General features: G+C 30.6%; 2 protein-coding genes across 7 annotated transcripts in view; both read right to left on the bottom strand.

The window, feature by feature from the left end:
* LOC107448114 (pancreatic lipase-related protein 2) overlaps positions 1-8,711 on the bottom strand; it is a 39,449-nt gene extending 30,738 nt beyond the window's left edge. The window contains exons 1-2 of one of the 2 annotated variants that reach the window (XM_071186082.2): positions 8,461-8,711; positions 7,094-7,186 (exon numbers count right to left, since the gene is read on the bottom strand). In XM_071186082.2, coding sequence (XP_071042183.2) covers positions 7,094-7,186; positions 8,461-8,518 — 151 coding nt within the window. In that variant the 5' untranslated portion in view covers positions 8,519-8,711. Of the gene's footprint in view, positions 1-2,265; positions 2,436-7,093; positions 7,187-8,460 lie in introns of those variants that run through there. The other variant, XM_071186083.2, reaches the window with a different exon arrangement.
* Positions 8,712-17,108: 8,397 nt separating this feature from the next.
* LOC107437758 (pancreatic lipase-related protein 2) overlaps positions 17,109-23,166 on the bottom strand; it is a 56,688-nt gene continuing 50,630 nt past the window's right edge. For all 5 annotated transcript variants that reach the window (XM_016049857.4, XM_087152381.1, XM_087152380.1 and 2 more), the window contains 3 exons: positions 22,004-22,120; positions 19,826-19,918; positions 17,109-17,421 (listed from right to left, as the gene is read on the bottom strand). In XM_016049857.4, coding sequence (XP_015905343.3) covers positions 17,171-17,421; positions 19,826-19,918; positions 22,004-22,120 — 461 coding nt within the window. In that variant the 3' untranslated portion in view covers positions 17,109-17,170. The remainder of the gene's footprint in view (positions 17,422-19,825; positions 19,919-22,003; positions 22,121-23,166) is intronic.

The following is a 23,166-nucleotide window of genomic DNA, read 5'->3' as shown; positions in this document are numbered from 1 at the left end:
AAAATGAGCGAAATGCTATAAATAAAAAAAACGAAGAAAAAATATTATGAGCAAAAATTTTATAAATAAATAAACTGCAATAATCAACTAGTGGTATTCGTTCATCGAATAAATTCTGAAAATCAGAATAAATTCTGCAATGGGAGTAATGTGGCGTAACTACCACTATTTCTATCATGAGGTATCTTATGATAGATGAAGGTTGGCATGGTCTATAACAGGAGTTTCCAACTGGCAGCCCGAGCTTTTTTTGTGGCCCGCGAACTAAAATAACTATATTAGTTTTCATTGAGGACAATTTTCGTAAAAAGTCCATAAGGGCTTAAAATACTTTTTTCGTTAAAAAAAAAAAAAAAAAAATTCGTTTTCTGTGATTTCACATACAAACAGTGCAAAAAAATTTATTTCTCAGGCTTTGCGTCCTAGAAAGTATTTATTCAAATACAAAAATAATCGTGTATGTTGCTCTCTTTTTTCTTTCTTTCTTTTTTTTTTTTTTTGTAATCTGTGAATATAATTTAGCATATGGGTATCAGAAATTTTCACGAAGAAATTCTCCAATTTAACTTTTTGAAACCACTCATTTTGGACGAAATCATTTATATTTGTAAATTTTAAAGCGCATAAAAGAGGGAATGAATATCATCTTTTATTTAAATTCCTTGAATTGAATATCGCATGAGCGGAAAAGAAGAAAAAAAATTAATTTCAGATGCTCGAGAATTTTTTAGTTGTTGCTATAATTCCTAATAAGTCGAAAAAATGCTAATTTATCACAGAATTAAATTTGAAAGTAAAAAAAAATCTTGTCACTAAGTTTCAGATTAAGCGAAGATTCAAATGATACGTAACACGCATTATTCGTAATGCTTGTTATTTTTTTTCTTTTTATATTAAAAAAACTTTTATAAAAATCCGACAGCAATATTTAATGTTCTTTTAAACATAAAAGAGTCTTATATAAAGTTTTGAAAAAGTTGTGGCCCACCATTTGACTGGTGTTTTTAATTGCGGCCCCCGGCCTCATGTAAGTTGGAAACCCCTGGTCTATAATTAAATCCTCACACATCTTCATTTTCACAAAACTGAGGCTTTTCTCCATGTTGACATTCTGCGCCATTTTCGAAATACGCGCAAACGGTGCGGGCTTTAGATAGGTTAAACTTGACCAAACAATCATGAGTAACAGTTGCAAACTCACAGCAGTTATAAAAATGGAATATTATTTGCAAAAAAAAAAAACATAATTTCATATTACGAGGGAGCTTTCGAAAAACAACCTTAAAATGTATAACTCATATGAGATGGTTGATGAGAGAAAAATATATTAGATGAAATGATATCATTATATGAGACAATATTTATTGATATGGTAAAATGATACGATAATAAGAACTAATATACATTAACATGATAAAACGATATTAATAGATGAAATGAAATAATGTAATTTGATATAATCTAGTTCGAATAGTTTTTTTTTTTATCTTGTATGATATGAATTTTCCATAATTCAATTTAGAATCATATTAATTTTCAATGTATAAAGTAGTGAAAAGTAATCCTACTTATAACTGAAATAATGTCAAGGATAATTTCTAACGTACGAAAGTTTATAAATGGATTAGAAAAATTGAAAAAATTTAATGTTTTATGAAAATTTAAAAATACTAATTTTTTAAAGTTTCATATTTCTAGAAATATTATTCGACACATGTGTTTCCAATTTTAAAATTTTTCATTCCAAATTACGAAAATTAATATTCAGCAGAAATTTGTAAGCTTTACAATTCGAAACGTATTCAACCATTAGTAAAAAAAAAAATAATGAAAACTAATTTTTTTTTACATAAATTTATCTTTTGATAAACATATATTATAATTGTACACAAAAACGCTTTAGATTTTATTAAAACGTTTTGCTTAAGAATCACAGCCCCTCATCAATCCCGGTGATTGTTTCAAAATAATTGTTATTTCATGGCATTAAAAAAATATTTTCTTACGAAATTTGAAATTTTATTCCTAAAATGCTAAAAATATTAAAAAGAATTCGGCTTGGTTGGAATGTATACTTATATTATTGCAATAAATTTAATTAACATGATAGTAATAATAAATCTTCAGAAATTAACTTTTATCATCCATACAAAAGGTAATTTGAACACCTGCATAACTCTAATTTAAATATTTTCAAACTAATTATCATGCAATAAATATTATTTATATTCTAGTTTCTTTTTTTTTAAAAAAAAACTTACTTACTGTAGTTATAGGCATCGTCCGGATACAAATTTTCTACGCTTACTTTATCTTTTAAATCATCACCCAAAGTTATACAAACTAATGACGCCGTAATAAGTAAAGTCAGGCACATATTTGCTCAACTTTTATTATTTAAGACCCAAACTGAAAAAAATTTGAAAAGTTGTATGACAGGTAAAAAAATAAATTCTTTTTATTATGTTTCTAAATTGCTGTGTCATAATTTAAAATGATTCCCGAATGAATTTTATTTATTTCAGAATCCATAATTTATTATTTATTATTTCTTATACCGCAAACTGTTTAAATGAAATAACTGTATTTGCGCATATATTTGAGATCAATTTAGTTTTTAATGTGCAAGGTAACGAAATATAATCTAAGGTATAGATGAAGCAAGATTCAGTTCAAATATAATATATGCACATGTTTAAACGCATATATTTGGAATTTATTAAGTTTTTGTCTGTTCTCGCGGAAAATAATTTTTATTTTTATTTTTCAAAAATTGCCTCATCATAAATTTAAATGATTTTTAATGTATTTTTTTTTTGTTGCTTTTAAATGTAAAACTTGCCATTAGTTATGTATGAGATTGTTGTGGAAATGAAAACAGATAAGATGAGTTGATAGATAAAAGGAAAATAGATAAGATGATATGATATCATTATGTGAAATAATGTAGATTGGTCTGATAAAATTATATCAATCGATGAGTTGAAATAATGTAATTTCATATAATCTATATTCAATAGTAATTATTTTATCTAGAATAATATTAATTTTTTATAATTTGCTCTAGAATTAGATTAGTTTTTTATAATTTGCTCTAGAATTAGATTAATTTTTTATAATTAGATCTAGAATTATATTAATTTTTAATGTGTAAAGTAATGTTATAATTCTGTTATGTAATAATTCTGTTAAAATAATATTTGTATCAAAGATGATTGATGGTGCGTATGAGTGTATGGAGAATCAGAAAAATTTAGGAACATTATGTGAAAAATTAAAAAATTGAAATCTCTTAAAATATTATTCGACCAAAAATCCAACGACTTCAAATTTTGGAATTTTTCATTTAAAATTGCATTATTTAATATTGTGTAAAAATTTGTAAGCCTCACAATTTAAAAAGTTTTCACCCGCTAGCTTCAAAAAAAAAAAACTAATTAACCATTTTCAAAAATATTTTTTAAATGGATTTATCTTTGGATAAACAGATGTTAAAATTGTACGCAAAAGCATTACGAATTGCTTAAAAGTCGTTGCCGCTCATCAACCTCAATGGTTTTGTAACACCTCATGAATAGCTCACCCCCGCATTTATTCATCTCCGGCATTCGAAGTCTCCCTACAAGTTCTAAAAGTTCCGAGTTTAAGGAGTGGAGTCTATTTTTCTTATTTTTATTAATTTATTTTATCTGAGATTAGGCTTCATCTTTGAGATAAGAGATTCTGACGAAGAACGGACGCTGTATCGATTCAGAAAATATTTTTCTGGTGACTATTTTTGTTGTATTTGGGAGGAGACATTTATAATTTTGTCAATGAACACAAGAAAGCAGTGGCGGCTCTGGAGATAGAGCGATTCCCCTTCCAATGAGATGAATTGCTTTCGAATCCTAGCCGTGGCTGGGCGATATGAATTCCGCACCCAGCTCGCATCGACCACACTGCTGACGTAAAACATTCTCAATGGTAGACGGATCACGGGTCCCCTTGTCGCCAGGCTAACGAGGAATGTTCTCGTAGTTTTTCCTCTCCATGTAACATAAATGCGGTTTTATTTAATCGAAAAATCATCTAGGAAGGCAAATTTCTGCCATACTTGATCCAGGAGTACGACGGAATTGAACATTTGTAGTCGTGAACCCAAGATTGGGCCGACTGTTCAACTACGGTTAGGAAGTAAAATATAAAATATGAACTCTATAGAACTGTGCATAAATTTGTAAATAGAATTACTTATTTCAGAAAATTCTACTAAAATAAACCAGCTTAGATAAGAGTGATTGTTTTGCCTTTCAAAATGTACCGAAATCGTCACATTATTATCTAATAGTATTTCATATATTTAGATCTATTGGTAAACAGAATTAGTTTATCTAAGTCATCATTTTTTAAAATACCATTTATATTGTTATGACATTTAACAGATATTTTTAACTGTAATTTATAACAGTATATCTATGTTATTTGCACAAAAATAATTGCTGCCACTCCCATTAAGTTGATCATTTCCGTCATGTTTTCTTTAATTTAATTTCGTATTATATTATATTTTGAGTTTGTGAATCTGCCAATTATATTTTATGTTCTTTTTTTATGTTTATAGTATTAAGTAAGAGACCCTATGATACGTTACATTTTAAGGGAATTTATACAATTTTCATCGTTAGGTTGAACGATTATGCTTTCAACAAATTTGTAAATAATATATTATGTAAATAGGCCTATTATTCTGTGTGTTGTATTGTTAAATAAAGTAATTCGAAACAAAACAATTCTGGAGTCAGAACAAAGTGGCGTCCGTAACATGGACTTTGCACTCTGCATTTCGAAGTGTAATGGAACACGGTAAATTACGAACAAGATATTACTTTGTTAAGGATAAAACGGGTACGAGTAATTTTGAATTTTGACTACTTCTGTTATATCTTTATTATGAAGTGTTCTTTCATGTAGAGTTTATACGTTTGATTTGAATTAAGTTTAAGAAAGAAAAATAACTCGAGATTTAGAATAAGTAGAAACTGAGGGCTTATTAAGTGAATTTAGTTAATAACGGACTTAATATTATTTACATTAAGAATATGGATGCTCTTAAAGTGCTGCCAATTCTTCATATACAGTTAATGCTTCATATTTTAAAATATTAGATGATGGTATGAAAAAAAAGTACTTTGGGAAATTATCCTGTATTAATATGCAATTGCCATATCGTTGAGATGCGGATTTACGCAATTTAGTTTATATCAGAAGAAGTTCTTCTACCTTAAACTACTACAGAAAGTTGAAAGATCTACCCCCTACCATTGACGACATGAAACACAGTCGGGAATAAGGTGAATACTCCGTGGCAAGTTAAGGAAAAAAGACCATTGCGGTACAGAATTTAGGTATTCATCCACGACTGCATATAGTTCCGTTTTACTCCGTTATCAAATTACACAACTGTGCTTTCGAAAGCAGTTTAAAAACTTTTAAAAGTTAAAAACGTCAGCCAAAAATGTAATCTTACGATATATATAGATATAGATATATTTTACGTGTTATCTTTTACGATATATATCATAGATTTTTTTAAAAAAGGTTATTTTTTCGTAGTAATACTGGAATACTAAACTAGGCAACATATTTCCTTAAATGAGGAGAACATTCCAACTTAAAAAAACATCAACTATGTGACGTTGCAAAAGCATTGGACTTGATTGGTTCACTAAAAATGGCTTGTCTTATGCTGGCATTCCCTTAACAAATGAAATGTAAAATAAAGAATTTTCAATTTTGTTTCACTGTAGAAGAAAATCGTCTGCAAAAAGCAATATTTATTATTCTTTCATTGGTTTCTTTAAATTAGAGTTGACGATGTTGATATACGTTCGCACTGGGAGCTTGGCATATATTTTGTGTGCAAATAGGTTTTTCTGGATAATGGCTTTTTCTTAACTTGCAACAGAGTATGATTTAGACATTCGTGCAGACATTTTTCTATTTCTTTGGAAGCGTTTAATCCACATTCATGACCAACTAAGGAAGAAACAATTCTTTCTACCTATTTAAATTTAAGATAAAAAAAAATACTTTTCTGTTGCTGTGATAGGTCATAAAAGTAACAAATAGAAATAAAATGCATGAAAATAAGAAGTAGTTACAAATTTGTGATTAAGCTAAAGTGATGACATTTTTCTCTTGCGTTCATGTCCTTAACTAATATTGGAAATAAAAAAGTTGTTCAGAAAGTAGGTTATCTTTCTAGCTGTCAATTAACATTACAAATAAACTTCAAAATAACATATTTTAATATAACATAATAACACAAACATGTTTTATATAACTGTTCCTTTAACCTTCGCTGAAATATAATTTTCAAATGAAGAAATTCACACTTCCCTCATGTTACAAATAACTTTTAAAAAACTGACTCATCATTGTCTCGGAATAAACACTTTCGACAGTTTCTTTGTTTGTTTATGGTTAAAAAAGATTCTTTATAGACATAAGATAATTTTTATACATAGAGGGGAAAATATTCTTTCCTAAAGTTTGAAGTTATGTACAAAGATGAGGAGTGCATTTGCTAGAAATTACTGCAATGGTTAATATCGGAAAATGTCAAGTGTCCTATGTTCACAAATAAGAAGCAAAATAAATGTATACATCAACCAATAATTATAACCATCGTCGAACAGTCGATCCAATTCTGAGTTCATCAATATTCAACTCCGCAGCCTTGTAATAGTGAGCCTAATCCAGAAGACAAGGACAGCCCTTTATCAAATACTGGGAGAAATTTGTCTTCGTGGAGGACTTTTTTATTGAAATACCACCAAGTGAAAACCTCCAACGATGAGCCTGAATGCAAGCGGACTCTAACCCATGATCCGCTTACCACTGAGAATATTTTTATGTAAGCACTGTGGTCTGTGCAAGCTTGGGGAAAAATTCGTATCGATCAGCAAATTGCTGGGATTTGAACCCGGTTCACCTCATTGGGAGGTGAACGCTCTATCCTCTGAGCTACCACGGCTGAAACACTACTTATCATACAAATTCCATACAGGATGAAATTGATTAACCAATAAGTATTGAAATGAAAACTTACGAAGTGTGGTAGGTGTGCAGTGGCAACCTGGTTGACGATGATCACCGTTGGGGGAGAAGACGGCATGTCCAACCATTTCATCTCTGCAAGAGCCTTCAAAAGAGATATTAATATGTAATAGAATAGTTTAGCACCACGTGATAGATAGGAAAAACAGACAACATTTTCAGAACGGTTTAATTTGGCTAAACAATTGAATAAAAAACTTCGAAATTGGCAACCAGGATCAGTAGTGACTGCTTTAAGTACATGGATATCAAAGAACTATAAAATAAAAAAATCACCATAAAAAAGGTGATCGTAAAAAAAAAAAGAAACTATCAATACAAGCTAGACAATGTGCGAAACTATTTGATGACGACATCCCCTTTAATCGATTCCTGTAGGATTAAAGCATTCGTTTGGAATTTTAAGGTTTAGTATACACGTCAAGTTACTTTATCCTTTGACTTGGAATGCAACCTCCAGCGCTTTCGAGATAATAGTCGCAAACGCGCATTTATCGCTGAGGCAAGGAAACTCTGGTCAGGGCAGGTTTGTTTTTACTGTTTAGTTCAAATCCCTGAAATTAGTGAAATATGGATGCCTATTTAAATATAATGCGCAGTAAAGTGGATAAGCGACATATACTGCATATATTTTTTATTTACATACTTTATATACTAAATAATTTTTTTTAAATACATTTTCCCAGCTCATATAACAACCGTGGAAGCGGAATTAACCAGAAACTAGCCTGACAAGGTTGTCTAAATTATTCTCAACTGGGATACACGAGGTCCTTCAGATCTCCAGACCTGAATTCAATAGAAAACGGTTCGTAGTGATACCTTGGCCTACAAATCACTGCTTTGAGTTCTTCTCCATGATTATGATCTGTTACAAGTGTTATTCCGTGTTTATTTCTTGGTCTCAATTTCGGTGTCCATGTAAATTTATTTAAAAAACAAAATTGGTGCTGCTTAAAAAAATACGAAGTATATGTATATTAGTGGTTATATAGTAATATATAAGCGAGAAGGAAAACGTTGTCGATGTTATATCAAATAACTAGTGAGAATGACGGGATTATGAGCATCCATACCATTTTGCTTTTAAAACCATAATTGGTGCTGCTTAAAAAAATATATTTTCCCCATATAAACACAGGCAGTCCTGAATTACCTAACCGAAATTTCCTCTTCGACATGGTATTGGTTTTTCTTCAATACAACTCAACTCGAAAAAAATTGAGGCTCAATCAAAGAGTGAAAATCTAACCTTTCAGTATAAATTAAATCAAGTTTGGAGAATAACATCCGCGGTTTATCTTGTACTTCCGGATTACTTGGGACATACGAAATGAAATCTGGGCGTATGGTGCTTACCCTCAAAAATATGTATTCCTTTATTTGTCTGTATAACATCCATCAAAAAAGATAGCATCCCATCCTATCTAAACGAACTTCTCTGGGTGCATTATCATAGCATAGACCTGTTATATATAAGCCTACAAAAAGAGATAAAAACAAGTCATAAAATTTCATGTTAGTGTTCGAAGTTACCAATTTTTATGAAAGAGTAAGAGTAATTGTTTTAATAACGGGTATGAGAATGTATCAAACTGATTTGAAATATAAAAAATTAACAAACTTTAAAATGTAAGAATTTATTAAATTTTGTTTTTAAAAATGTATGAAATTATCAAATTATAAAATGCTGATTAAGTGCACAGATATTATTTAACTTTATTAAATTATATAAATACAAAAAATTCAATAAAGACGCAGGAAATTTTATAGTTTCTTAAAGATCTACGAATAGACCTTAAAATTTAAATTTTCAGTTATAAACCAGTGACCGGTAGACTCTACTAGTAATCACTTTTATCTCAAGCCCAATGACTTAAGTTACTTTTTCCTCAGGTCAATACCGATACCTATTGGGTCTTTTTATTTAATAGCCAATTTTTGCTTTTCTTTACTTGGATTAAATTATATTTTCTTAAAAAATTCTATTTGAAATAATCTGCGGCTATAAAAAGTAAATTCAAAGATAAAAACACAATGAATATGTGACAAAAGTTAGTTAACACGTTCACGCCGGGGTGACCCACCGGTGGGTCACGCTAGATTGTTTCATCTTGGCAGCGCACCGGAGTAAAAACTGGTAACAATAAATTTCATTTTTTAGTTTTTTTCCCGGGAATAATAAAAATCAATAACTACCAATTGTTTTTAACGGATGCAATTTTTATATTGAATTGCTTCTTCGCCGTGATAAATTTCCTTACAGTGAATTGTTATTGTTGAGAATAGATTAACTCCTCCCGAATATTATCAGTATTTTGTCTTTTCCCGGCGTGAAAGTGTTAAACATACTGAGTTGACTTCTCCGAACTAGAAAATTCAATGAGCAACAAAAAATATCGAAAAAGAAGGATTGGAAAAAGTGACTGGCTGTTCATTTACTTTGAGTCACCACCTTTTTCTGCTGACTCACCACGTGACGAGTAGTTATTTCCAGGTCCAGCTACGAACTTCTTTTCAGGTCTATCCATGAACTATCTACGAAGTTCGATTAGAAATTGTGGATTTTTTGAAGAAGCTCCTTACGATGTTAAAAGATTTTAAACAGAGTCGTGGTGGCTGAGGGGATAGAGCATTCACCTACCTATGAAGTGAACCTTGTTCGAATCCCAGCGATGACTGGTTGATGCGAACTCCGCGTATAGTAAAAAAGTAACCATCATTATCTCTCACACATTTTTTGAGAAATGTTAAGAACAAAATTGAAGAGCAATAAGAGCTATTTATTTAATATGGAAATTTAGAATTAGTACATGGGTTAACGCCAAAGTAGAAACATTGTTTTCGTTTCGGTTTCTTGTGACACTATGGTGTTGTGGTGTGTATGTACACTTGAAGTATCAGAAGGTTTACAAATTAAACATTAAGATTTTATTAACCACATCACAAACATATATACGCTACATGCAAAATAATAAGATTATAGAGAGATAGGACTACACTTCCGTTTGCAATGAGTTTTAGCAGAGAAAGATGATGTGTTGGTTCGGCAGAGAAAATGAATTAGCCACACCTTTAACGTGCAATGATTGGCTAGATTTAATTTGAGAAATTAGATTATTGGATTGGAATTTTGATAGACAGATTTTAGTTTCAGTTCCCAATTCTGGGTTTCAGTTTCAAATTAAAAGTTTCACTTCGTGAAAATTGGGATTGACGCATAGAGAAAAGGGAAAGTAATTATGGGTCACCACAGCACGTAATTAGGTAAAGTAAAAAATAATAATTATAAATTTTTTTTTGCATTATGACTAGTTATAAACTAGACTCCTAAATTTTTTAAAAAATTATTTTGGATAGCTTTGTATGTCATTAAATTTCTCAGTTTCATTCAATTCTGTTGACGAATTTCCAGAATTTTTGGGACAAAGAAAAAAACTAATAAAAGTAGAATTATGATTATTTTGTTTTTATGATTATGTTGTATATGTAAAGGACCGCAAGGCAGTTCACTTACGTATTTTTAAAGTGAATAGCCGTGCAATTGCGAGCTAAAGATCTCAGTTGTGTAGCTAAAAGCTCTCATGTCCTAATTTTGAAGTCGAAAATAACTTTTGTCTGCTTTATCTGTTTGGCGAAAGAAGATATTCTTTACCTATCTTACTCAATTGGCAAAAAAAATTTTATAATTGGAATTTCTCATAATTTTTGGAATTTTTTTTATAATTGGAATTGGTTTGGAATTGAAAGGTGAACTCCAGCTGATATAGAGTTGTACTGGAGTAAACTGTTCACTTTAGTCAATTATAGCGAGCTCATTGCACGCGTAGGTGGCTCGTCAGATCATAAAATTTATTAACTTTTATTCAATTTCATTCATTGAAATCAACATATCAGAAAAAAACCCTCCAATATTAGCTCCAATCAAAGATGGATTCAGAAACTAGTACGATTTTGGGAGCAATTTTTACGTTTTTCAGAACACAAGGGTGATTAGTACCCCCCCACCCCCGTGAAAATCCTTTTCGCTGGGGAGCTTTTTCTCGGGAAGTATGTGAATAGGATAAGTTACAGAGATAGAACCCAAATTTTATTGTAAATTTAAGAAACAATTTGCACTTTGTTGGGAGCATTTGTTCTAATCAATTATTCGATAAATCGAAGGGAAGAAACCTTCCTGTTTCAAATATAAGGCAAGTCAATAACTATTAATCAGTAAATGTAGTCAAACAATGTAAATCTATAGTTCGAATTCAAAGCAGTGGTTTTGTAGATTATCTTTTAATGACTAAAGCGTTCAATCAATGTAAATCTATAGGTCAAATTCTAAGCAATGATTAGCAGATTATTTTATAATAACTGAAGAGTAAATGTAAATTTAAACAATGTGGTTCGAATTCTAAACAGTGGTTTGCAGATTATTTTATAATGACAGAAGAGTAAAGAGTAGTTAAAAATCAGTGAATAGTAAAGCATCCGAAAAAACATCAATTGTTGTCTCTTTATTCATTCGAAGAGTTCGTGTGAACCCCGGAGTGATTCTTGGTCATGCTAAAGCATTGGAGAAAACGAGTGCAAAATATCCCATTAATCGAGTCCTATGCAAAGTGTATTCGATTCCTAAAAGAAGCCTGTCTTTTATTCAAGATAATATATTTTCGGGTCAAATGCCGAAAAAAGTTATTGGTTGTGTAGATAATGAAGCTTTTCATGGAACATCGACAAAATCTCCTTACGAATTTAAACATTTTGATTTAAATTTTATTTTAGTGTATGTAGATGGATAAGCCGTACCTCAAAATCCATTAGAACTCAAGTTCTCCCAAAATCAATACATTCGTGCCTATCAAACTCTAGTTGATGGAACGGAACGAATGGGTCAAGATAGAGGAATATTTATTTCCAGAGAAAACTACAAGAACGGAAATACATTATTTGGATTTAATCTCTCCCCAGATCTATGTTCAGGGGAACATTTAAATCTGATTCAGCATAGCAATTTGCGTTTAGAACTGAAATTTACCAAATCACTGGAAAAAAACAGTATGCGTTATCGTTTTTGTTGAATTTGAAAATTTGATTGAAATTAACAAGTGAAGAAATATTTTATTCGTCTTCGGAAGTTGAAGAATGGATGGATTGCAACTATTCTACATTTTATCGCAAGATAAGATAACATCACCTTACTTTCAAGGCGTATATTCAAGAGATACGCCTCCGGATCTCCAAGAAAACACATGTGCTATCACGAATTCAGCTGACTCATCACAACCTAGGACTCACTGGCTAGCGTTATTTGTTAATGATCGAAGACAGAGTCTTATGACTCATATGGGAAGCCTCCCGGATTTTACAACTTGAATACGCGGACTTACTATGGAATTCCAAAGTGTTTCAATCACCTACATCCAATGTATGTGGACAATATTGTATTATTTTTTACTCAAACGCTGTCAAGGCTATTCTATGTATCATATTTCAAATCAATTATATGTAAATGATTTTCAGATGAATCAATTTGTAAAGAAGTAATATGGTTTAAGATTTGTGCTTAGAAAATAAAAAAAAAGAATGAAACTAATTTTAGTGTCTTTCATGTCATTATTATAAAATTTTACATTTAAATATTGTTATGCAGGAAACATTGTAATATTTTTATTTCTTTTTAACAAAATTTTCTAGTTTTTCAGAAAATATTTTTACTTTTGTAAACATGTTTCAAATTTTTTAGCAAATTTTTTACTTTTTCGGAAAATATTTTTACTGTGGGAAGTGTAATAATTTTTCAGAAAATAATTTTTATTTTTATAAAATTTTTTATAAGAAAATATTTTTCGTTTTGTAAAAAATCTACTAGTTTTGTAAAAATATTTCAAACCTTTTAACAAAATTTCCTAGTTTTTTCAGAAAATATTTTTATTATTGAGGGAAACAAAATATTTAAAAAAATATTTTTATTTTGTAAAAAAATTCCTATCTTAAAGAAAATTTTTTTATTTTGCAAAAAATTTCTAGTTTTTTAGAAAATTCTATATATTTTTCTGAAACTTTTTGTATTAATTGTTAAAGGGTGTAATTTTTTTCTTGATAATATAAACTTTTTTACCTGAAAATGATCAATAAAGACAAAATATATTTTAATAACCTAACACTTTATTCAAAGTTTCATCCAAGCACTTTCTACGAGCATACATCATAGGTTTCTTAATAATTTTATTTTTACTATGCAATTTTTTATTTAAACCTAAATGTGCTGGTAATTGAACATCATTTAATGTTTTAAAAAATACATTTCTCCCCACTGGAGCTGATTTTCTATTTCACAAAAAGTCACTTATAAGATTTACTATACTACTTCCAGGAACAGATTTATCTTCATGAATAATTTAACTTTTAGTGTTCCAAAGGAGAGATTCATTATTTTTTAAGAATTGATACATATCTCTAGCTTTTTCTTGAAATCGAACAGGAACAACAGTTAGAATTTTTCCCTCCAAGTCATCAGTTTCTTTTTGGATATTTGAAGAGATCTCTTCTGCAGACTCTACTAGAATCTGCAGACTCTACTAGAAACTCTACGAAATTTCCTGCTGATCGGTTTGAGGTTCTGGTTTATTCGATCTCGAAATTGAAAAGTTCGCATACTTCTGCAATATTTGTAAATACAGAGTTGCTTTCTCGTCATCTGCTACGTCCTTTTTCTGCAGAAATTTGTGTGCTATCCTCCGGAACCGACACAAATTTCTTTCTGTAGGTTGGTACACATAATAAGTATCTCCAGGAAACATCCCAGTACGCATGCGTAAGGATTTTTCGGTATAATTTTTTAAATCAATAAGTAAATAGCCGTAAGGTTTTGATGTGGCATCTGCATAACATTCTTGAAAAAAGTTTAGCTTTTCGAGGGTACAATTGGCGTCCTAAATGTGTAATTTGCGATTGATCTCTTCGATTCTTAAATAATACAAGATAATGAGCATTTAAGGGTATTTCTCTCATTTCCTTTCCTTTATGAAAAATGTTTTGAGCTACAAAAATAATGCTAAGAGATTTATGGTGGGAAAATTTTATAAATGATTACGTCAATTGAGGATCATTTTCCAATTCACTCATAAGATCATAAATCCCAATTAATGCATCTAAATATTGATTCAAATTGGATGGAAGTCATTCATGAAAAATAACATTAGGCATCTCATCATATAATTTTTGATAAACGCCATAACACCATACTACGTGTTTTGCGAAAGGCTGTATCATTTGGTTTTCAATCACTTTCTTATGAAATAACATTTACCCCTACCTGTTGGACCTGCGAGGACAGCTGTAAAGGGATGTTTAAATTTCAAAAGATCCATGAGGAATAAAACACTTTACTCTCGTCACTTCTATTTATCGTTATCTCTTATCACCACATGATGAGTTCGATCCTCAGCATCAATTATATTTAAATTAAATAATAAAATAGATTTAAAGTTGTTTTATTTCTAACATTCCCACATAGATGGCGCCACTAGAGTAAAAGCATATGCATGATATCATTTATTTATTATGCAGTAAAAGATGACGCTACTACTTCATAATAGTATATTATTTCTCACCCAAATAACAAAGCTTATAAGTATTGCCACCGTAAACAAGTAAAATAATATTAATAAGTGTTGTCACCACCAAAAAATTATAAATAAATATTTAATAATAAAAAAAAACTGAAATTAAAATTGAAACCACAGTAGGACAGAAATAAGCTAATGGTGAGAAATAGACAGTTAATGACGTCTTTCCAGATGAAAACTACTACTCTTATTCATTTTGAATTGGCATATTATTACTGTCATGCTTTATTAATATTGATACTGTGTGTGAATTGAAATAAAATAATCTAAGCTATGCGCTAAAAAGCAAAGTTAAAGGAGAAAAGGTTAATAAAAAATTCGCTAAGGAAAACCATGGAAAATCACCATTCACAAATGACGCTTAATTCATATGTAATATGAATTAAGCGTCATCTGCGTAATATGAATTAGCGTTATCTAAATATTTTAATACTAAATTAACGGTTAGATAGAGAAATGTCCATTCTCCAAAATCCCTATCAAATTCTAATAAGAATTCTATTTTTTTAAAAAAAATTTCGACTTCAGTTGGCTGCCACTGATAAATATATTTTTCACAGAACTTAAATGTCGAAGGTTTATGTAATAAGTACCAAATAAGGTAATATAGATATAAAATATTATAATGATATATTTCGAGATGATTTAAACAGAACCAATACTACGCCGTTTAAATACCGATACTTTAGAACGACCCCTCTTCGAAAAGGATATATACCGGAGAAAATTATTTGATAACGGTAAGTTTTGCATATTAGGGTTTAGCTGCGAGTAATAGTAACATGTCAAGTGATGCTAAATACATTTTATCTTTATTCTAATGGAATGAACTACAAAAAACAAGTTTTACTTACTTCAGTAACGTAATGCCACTGTAAAGGGCAATAGATAATATTAAATTTAAAAAAGTGAAATTATTTTAGCTATATTAACTGAAAAACTTAGTGAAAGAAGCAGGTAAGTAACATTTTCAGAATGAAGAAAAAAGTGGTATCCGAACTATATTATTACCAATTTAATAGAAGACGGGACTAATAATTATTCGCTTTATTGTTCCAAATTTTATATAAACCTAACTACCTAAAAAATAAAACGTTATTGCCTAATTTGAAATAAAAAATCATACTACCATACTAAAAATGTGTGTGATTGGTTGTGTTAAGATTTAAAGAAAGGCAAAACCAGCGATTCATTAATTCCCTTAAAAATGTCACTTACCTGGTTCTTCCATTGATCTAGTTTATTATAAATTCAAAAGAAGTTATTTAAGTCCACATTGCTTACTTCATTCCAATAATAATTTCGTAATAGTTCTAGAAATTCTTCGTCATAGAATATATATTTCGGAAGACAACAATAAAGAATAATTTTAATTACTTAAATAAGTATCTTTTGTGTTGATTATTAATGAGTCTTTATAGCTTTCTTGCCAAGTATATTTTAATTTTGAATGACTAATTTCAACTGGAAATCAGCTATTCTGTTTTTAGGTTGCATATTGAAATTCATATCCAGATCTTACAATTTTAAAATTTTATTGGGTGTTATATCATCTTGATATAATGAAGTGATAATATACTCATATATTATTTGAGAATAAAATTTCAAACGAAGAAAATTTTATTTCGGAAATCTTTGGATTTATAAAGCTGGTAAGTGCTACGATTTTTATAATAGAAAATTTATTTATTAATAAATTGTTTTCTGATTCGATTATAGTATGCTATAGAATGGTCTTCTACGTCTGATTGAGAATTTTAAGGTTTAAAAAAAAAGAAGTATGAAAATTTTTTAGTTCAATTTGAGTAGTTTTTAGGATAGTTTTTTTTCCATCAGAAGCAGTCTTTATTTTACATTTTTAGTTTATAATTAATGTTTTTTTTATTGAATCTTTAAATTTCTGATTGAAATTGTTGTCTGAAAACTTTTTTTGCCAACTAAATAATATAGCATTATGTGTTTCTGTATACGTGTTGCATACTGTAACTATTATATATATTTTACTGTAACTATAAGTTTTAGTGCTACTGGATAAAACAGGGTGGTAAGTGGTGACTAGTCTACACCATGTAGTGTAGAAGAGCATTCTGGGAGTTTCTTCTGCGTCAAAAATTGGAAATGATTTGACTCATCAGATCTCGATTATACACCACATGCTAATTCTATCCACTATTGCCTAAAATGCGTTATAGAATATTTTAGCTAAAAAACTGCCTGTAACCTTTATTTTTCTAATTTGCAAAAATTCTTGGGTCACCATTTCTGTATTTCGTAAAAAGAATTACTCGAATTATACGATTACTAGAATTACAAAAAATATACGATATTTGAAACTGTGCTCAAATTTAGTGGTGGTACAGCTGGCGTTATAAATTAATGAAGAACACTAAATGCAATCTAATTCATAATTTAATGAGAATTCAAACTGCATAACAATCAGACGAACACAGAAATTATTTGGCTTCACAGTAGGGAGCTTTGCCGGTGGTGTCCAAGAAATAATTGAGCTGAAAGGGTGGTTTGACAGCGTGGAATCCCATCCTGTTCGTGAATGGAGTGTTCTTGCAGTGACCATACTTAAATGCTTCGTAGGAGAAGCATGCGTATGAAGTGTACTTACAAGTATTGATGGAAGACTTGAAATTGTCTAGAACTCGAAGGTGGCTGCATAAAGGACCGGGACGAAGACCAGCGAAAGGGCGAGCTATAAATAAATAAATAAATGAATAAAAACTCTGTTAAACTCTCTTATTTACGAAGAAAAAAAAACGGAAGTCGTGAGATCCTGACCTGACGTCAAAGCCTTGTCGCGACTATTTCTATTTTGACGTTCCGAGTTTGTTTGCAGATACTTGGGATATTCAGTTGCTCTAAATTTAATTTTCATGTCGTGTTTCTGAGAAAAAATGTTTTCTTCATATTTTAAAATAACAGTTGGCGGCATGAAAAAAAGGTACTTTGGGAAATTATCCTGTATTGATATGCAATTACCAGATCGTTGAGATGCGGATTTACACAATTTTGTTTACGTCAGCAGAAATTCTTCTACATGAATCTGCTATTGGAAGTTGAAAGAACCTCAACAAATACTGCCCATTCCGTGAAAGACATGACTCCGTTGCAGGTTAAGAAAAGATAGGATTTAAGTTATCATCCGCGGCTGTATATAGTTAGTTCTGTTATTTTTTTTATCAAATTATGCTACTATACTTTCAAAAAAAGCATAAAAACTTTTATAAGTTAAATACGTCAGGCAAAATTTTAATTCGTGTTATTTTTTACGGTATATATCGTAGAATTATTAAAAAAAAGGTTATTGTTCCGTAGTCATTCTGGAATACTGGCGACATTTCCATTTGAAACACATTTTTCATTTTGTGCGTAGAGGGTGATGGCTGAAGATGGGCTATACTTGTCCTATACACCGTTGTAAGTTAAGAAGAGATCATTGTGGTATAGGATTTAAGTAATCTTGAACGACTGCATATAGTTCTGTTTTATTTGGTTAACACGTTAGACAAAGACTTAGTTCGTGTTATCGTTTACGATATCTATCATGGAATTTTTTTAAAAAAGGTTATTGTTACGTATTCATACTGGAATCTTAGATTTGGCGATATATTTTTATAAATGAGGAGAACATTTGTACTTGAAAAAGAAACAACTATATGACGTCACGAGAGCATTGGATTTGATTGGTTCTCTAAAAACAGCGTGCCTTATGCTAACATCCCGCAATAATGTGAAAAAATAAAAATAATATAAAATAAAGAATTTTCAATTTTGTTTCACTGTAGAGGAAAATCGTCTGCAAAAAGCAATATTTATTATTCTTTCATTAGTTTCTTTAAATTAGAGTTGACGATGTTGATATACGTTCGCACTGGGAGCTTGGCATATATTTGGTGTGCATTTAAATACAAACAGGTACTCTCCATAAGGATAATGGGTATTTCTTAACTTGCAACAGCTTATAATTTAGACATTCGTAACGACATTTTTCTATTTCCTTAGAAACGTTTAATTCACATTTATTACCTATTTGGAAGAAACATTTTCTACCTGTTTAAGATATAAAGATACTTTTGTGTCGCTGTGATGGGCGATAAAAATAACAAAATAAATAAAGAAATAAATAAAATAATTGAAAAGAAGTAGTAACAAATTTGTGATTAAGCTAAAGTGATGTCAGCATTCATGTCTTTTTGATTTGTAACTTTATATAAGAAATTAAAAAAAAAGGTTTAGAAAGTAGTTTTTCTTTCTAAATGTCAAATAACATAACAAATAAACTTCAAAATAACATGTTTTATGTAACATAACAAACAAACATGTTTTATATAACTTTTCCTTTCAAATATTATATTGAATACCTTCGCCGAAATATAATTTACAAATGAAGAAATTCAATCCCCACTTTCCTCATCTTTCATGTTACAATAAATTAAAATATAAATGGATTTTTCACTGTTTTAGAATAAACACTTTTGACATTAGTTTTGTTTATGGTTAAAAAGATTCCTTAAAGACATAAGATAATTTATAGGGATTGAGGGGAAGTATTGTTTCCTAAAGTTTGAAGCTATGTACAAAGTTGAGGAGTGCATTCACTAGAAATTATTGCAGTGGTTAATATAGAAAAATGTCAAGTGTTTTATGTTCGCAAACAATAAGCAAAATAAATGTATGCATCAACCAATAATCATCGTTGAACAGCCAATACTAACAATGTTCAAGACAGAGGAACTCCTGTATTAAACATTGAGAGAAATTTGTCTTCTTGGAAGACTTTTTGAGTGAACTAACCAGCATTTGCGATACATGGAGAGTAAAATCACGAAAACCTCCCACGATTGGCTTGATTGTAAGGTGACTCTAACCCATGATCCGTCTACCACTGAGGATATTTTTAAGCAAGCAATGTAGTCGGTGCTAGCCTGGTGCGGAATTCGTATTGATTAGCCGTTGAAGGTATTTGAACCCTGTTCATCTCATTGGGAGGCGAACACTCTGTCTTCTGAGTCTAAAACCGCTCAAACACAGCTTAGCATACAAATTTCATACAGGATGAAATTGATTAACCAATAAGTATAGAAATGAAAACTTACGATACTTGGTAGGTTTGTATTTGCAGCCTGGTTGACGATGACCACCGTTGATGGAGAAGACAGCATGCCCAATAATATTATATGTGCCAGAGCCTTCAAAAGAGAAATTAATATATAATAAAATAGTTTGGCACCACGTGATAGATAAGAAAAGCAGACGACATTTTAAGAACAGTTTAGTTTTGGTAAAGAGTTGAGTAAATCACTTTGAAATTGGCTACCGGGATCAGTAGTGACTGTTTTAAGTATAGTTCGTTCACCGGGAGTAGGCACTTGACTCCGCCTTCATGACCTGGTATCAGGAGATACTATTTTGCTATTTTTGGGATGTGAACAATCCTGAACAAGGTTGCTATTTGGGGATCGTATGACAAAAATATTTGTTTCCAAGTCTTTATTTGCATCTTTTTAACATTTTATTTCATAAATTTGATGATAATTCTCTCTTTTGAGTGAATAGTTTGTCCTTTTTGAGAAATGTTGATGCAATATATTTAATTAGTTGGAGTAACGAAAGGTATATTAGCAGACGATAAAGCAAAGTATGTGTCTGAAAAAAATTTCACTGTTTGCGTTTGACGAGAATTAATGGTTGTCTCCATTTCATGCTCGGACATTTTTCTCCTCTCTCTCCCGCGCCAAAATGAACGCTTCGTCCGAGGAGTTGTAGCTAAGTGCCAACTCCTGTTAAACGAACTGCACCTGGATATCCAACAACTATGTAATGAAACTTGAGAAAATATTTCTGTTTTTGTTCAATTAATGGAAAAGGCTTCGGTCATCGAAAAAGAAAACTATTAATACAAATTAGACATTGTGTAAAACCGTTTGATCACGTCATCCCCTTTAATCGATTCTTGTATGATTAAAGCATTCATTAGGAATTTGAAGGATAAGTATACACGTCGAGTTATTCTATCCTTTTGACTTGGAGATTCAACATCTAGCGCTTTCGAGACAATAGTTGCAAAATCGAGTTTATAACTGTGGCAAGAATATTCTGGTCAGAGCAGGATGGTTTTTACTTTTTAACCTAAATTCCTAAATTATCTAATTTTTTTAATACATTTTTCCAGCTCATATAAAACCGTGGAAGAAGAATTAATCAGACACTAGTCTGACAAGGTTCTCTCAATTACTTTCTATTGGAGGATACGCGATTGATGGGTCCTTCAGATCTCCAGACCTGAGTTCAACAGAGAACGGTTCGTAATACCTTGGCCTACAAATCGCTGCATTGAGTTCTTCTCCACGATTATGGCCTGTAACAAGTGTTACTCCGTGTTTATTTCTTGATCTCAATTTCGGTGTCCCAAATTACAATTGGAATCACGGAAAGTCAACGTTACCTAAAGCATTGAAATTAAATGGCAGATTTTGGTAATACATTTCGTTCTAAAAGCCAATCTTTTTAATATTTTCACGACAACTTATTCTTAAAGACTGTAAGGTACAGTTTTCTTTAAAGCGACGTTTTATGCCTATTTTTTTTCTTTTTTTCTCTTCAATTTTGCATTAAATTGTTGGAACAAAAAAGCGATTGAATTCATGTTAATTTCTATGTTGCATTCAATAACTAACTGTTTAGTCACCAAAATTTTCGTTCACTTTTCAATGTTCTAGTTTTAAACAAATTAGACTCAGAACACGTGTTGCAGCTTAATTTTTGTATAATACAAAGAATAATCGTTCGTAATGTGCATTTTTAGAATCATACTAAAAAAGTGCGTAAACAAAGTATGCTTATTATTAATCATATAGTAAATACATAAGTGAGAAGAAATAACGTTGTCAAAGTTATATCATGTAACTAGGATGGATGAGAAGATTCTAAACATCAATACCAATTTTATTTAAAAATCAAAATTGGTGCTGCTTAAAAAAATTTTCTCCTGTAAACACAGACAGCCTTGCGATACCTAAATGAACATTCCTCTTAGACGTCTTACAGTCTTTTTATCAGTTATTTTAGATAATATAAAATAGACGGGAATTTAGTTTTGGGGTAGCTGATCCCGGCCATTGAGTGGCACTCTACTCGGGACAAAATTGAGGCTCAAGCAAAATCTAACCTTTCAGGATAAATTAAATCTCGTTTGGAGAATAACATATACGGTTTAACTTGTACTTCCGGATTACTGTGACGTACGAAATGAAATCTGGGCGTATGGTGCTTACCCTCAAAAAAGTTTCTTCCACCATTAACCTGTAAAACATCAACAAAGATAGCATCAGTTCTATCTAAACGAACTTCTTTCGGGGCATGATCAAAGTATGGTCCTGGTGGATCCAAGGCTACAAAATAGATAAAAACAAGTCATAAAATTTAATGTAAGTTACTAACTTTTATGAAAGTGTAAAGTGTAAATTGTTTTAATAAAGGGTAGAAACTTATCAAACTTATTTGAAATATAAAAAATTAACAAATTTCAAAATGTAAGAATTTACCAATTATCGTTTTTAAAAATAAACGAAATTATCACATTATAAAGCACACAGATCTTATCAAACTTTATTAAATTATATAAATACAGAAATTTCAATAAAAAAGCAGAAACTTTTATAGTTTTTTTAGGATCTACGAATAGACCTGAAAATTTGAACTTTCAGTTACAAACCAGTGGGTGGTAGACTCTAATAACTTAGCAGTAACTTTTTCCTCAAGCCTAATGAATTTTCCTCAAACCTAATGACTTAAGTAACTAAAGACTTAAGTTACTTTTTTTTGCAAGCTTAATGACTTAAGTTATTTTTTCCTCCCGTCCTGCTGGTGACCAATATCGATCGGACCTTTTTATTTAATAGCCAATTTTTGCTTTTCTTTACTTGAATTAAAATATATTTCTTAAAAAAAATTTTCTGGTAGAAATAATCTATGGCTATAAAAAGAAAATTCAAATATATAAACAACATGAATATGTGACAAAATTTAGCTAAACATATTGAATTGTCTTCACCGACTTATAAAATTCGATGAGCAATTAAAAAATATCGAAAAAAAATAGTGCGTGGAGTCCCTCCGCGCGGAAGAAGTTAAATTTCGCAACCTGCGACGTTAATTGTAGAAGAATCAGCAGTCGTAGAAGGATCACTAGTTCTATTCAACGACTCTTTTTCCTGCTCCGCTCGCTTCCGTGCTCTGTAATCACGGTAATATCGTGCATTTTTCCCTCGTGGACCTCGTGAACCAGTGGAAGTGCTTGTGGTTGCCTCATCGTCTCGTCCTGGAAATTGTATTTGCATTAATAATGTATGTGAATGCGTCATAATGTAATTTCAGAAGAGAAAACCTAACAATCAATTGATATTCACAAGAGACATACCTTGACATAACCTTAAAT

The sequence above is a fragment of the Parasteatoda tepidariorum genome, chromosome 9 (assembly GCF_982258835.1).
Source record: "Parasteatoda tepidariorum strain Cologne lab strain chromosome 9, Ptep-v5.0, whole genome shotgun sequence".
NCBI classification, from domain to species: domain Eukaryota; kingdom Metazoa; phylum Arthropoda; class Arachnida; order Araneae; family Theridiidae; genus Parasteatoda; species Parasteatoda tepidariorum.
The sequence above is the reverse complement of the archived record's forward strand: the minus strand, read 5'-3'. Positions and strand labels throughout refer to the sequence as shown.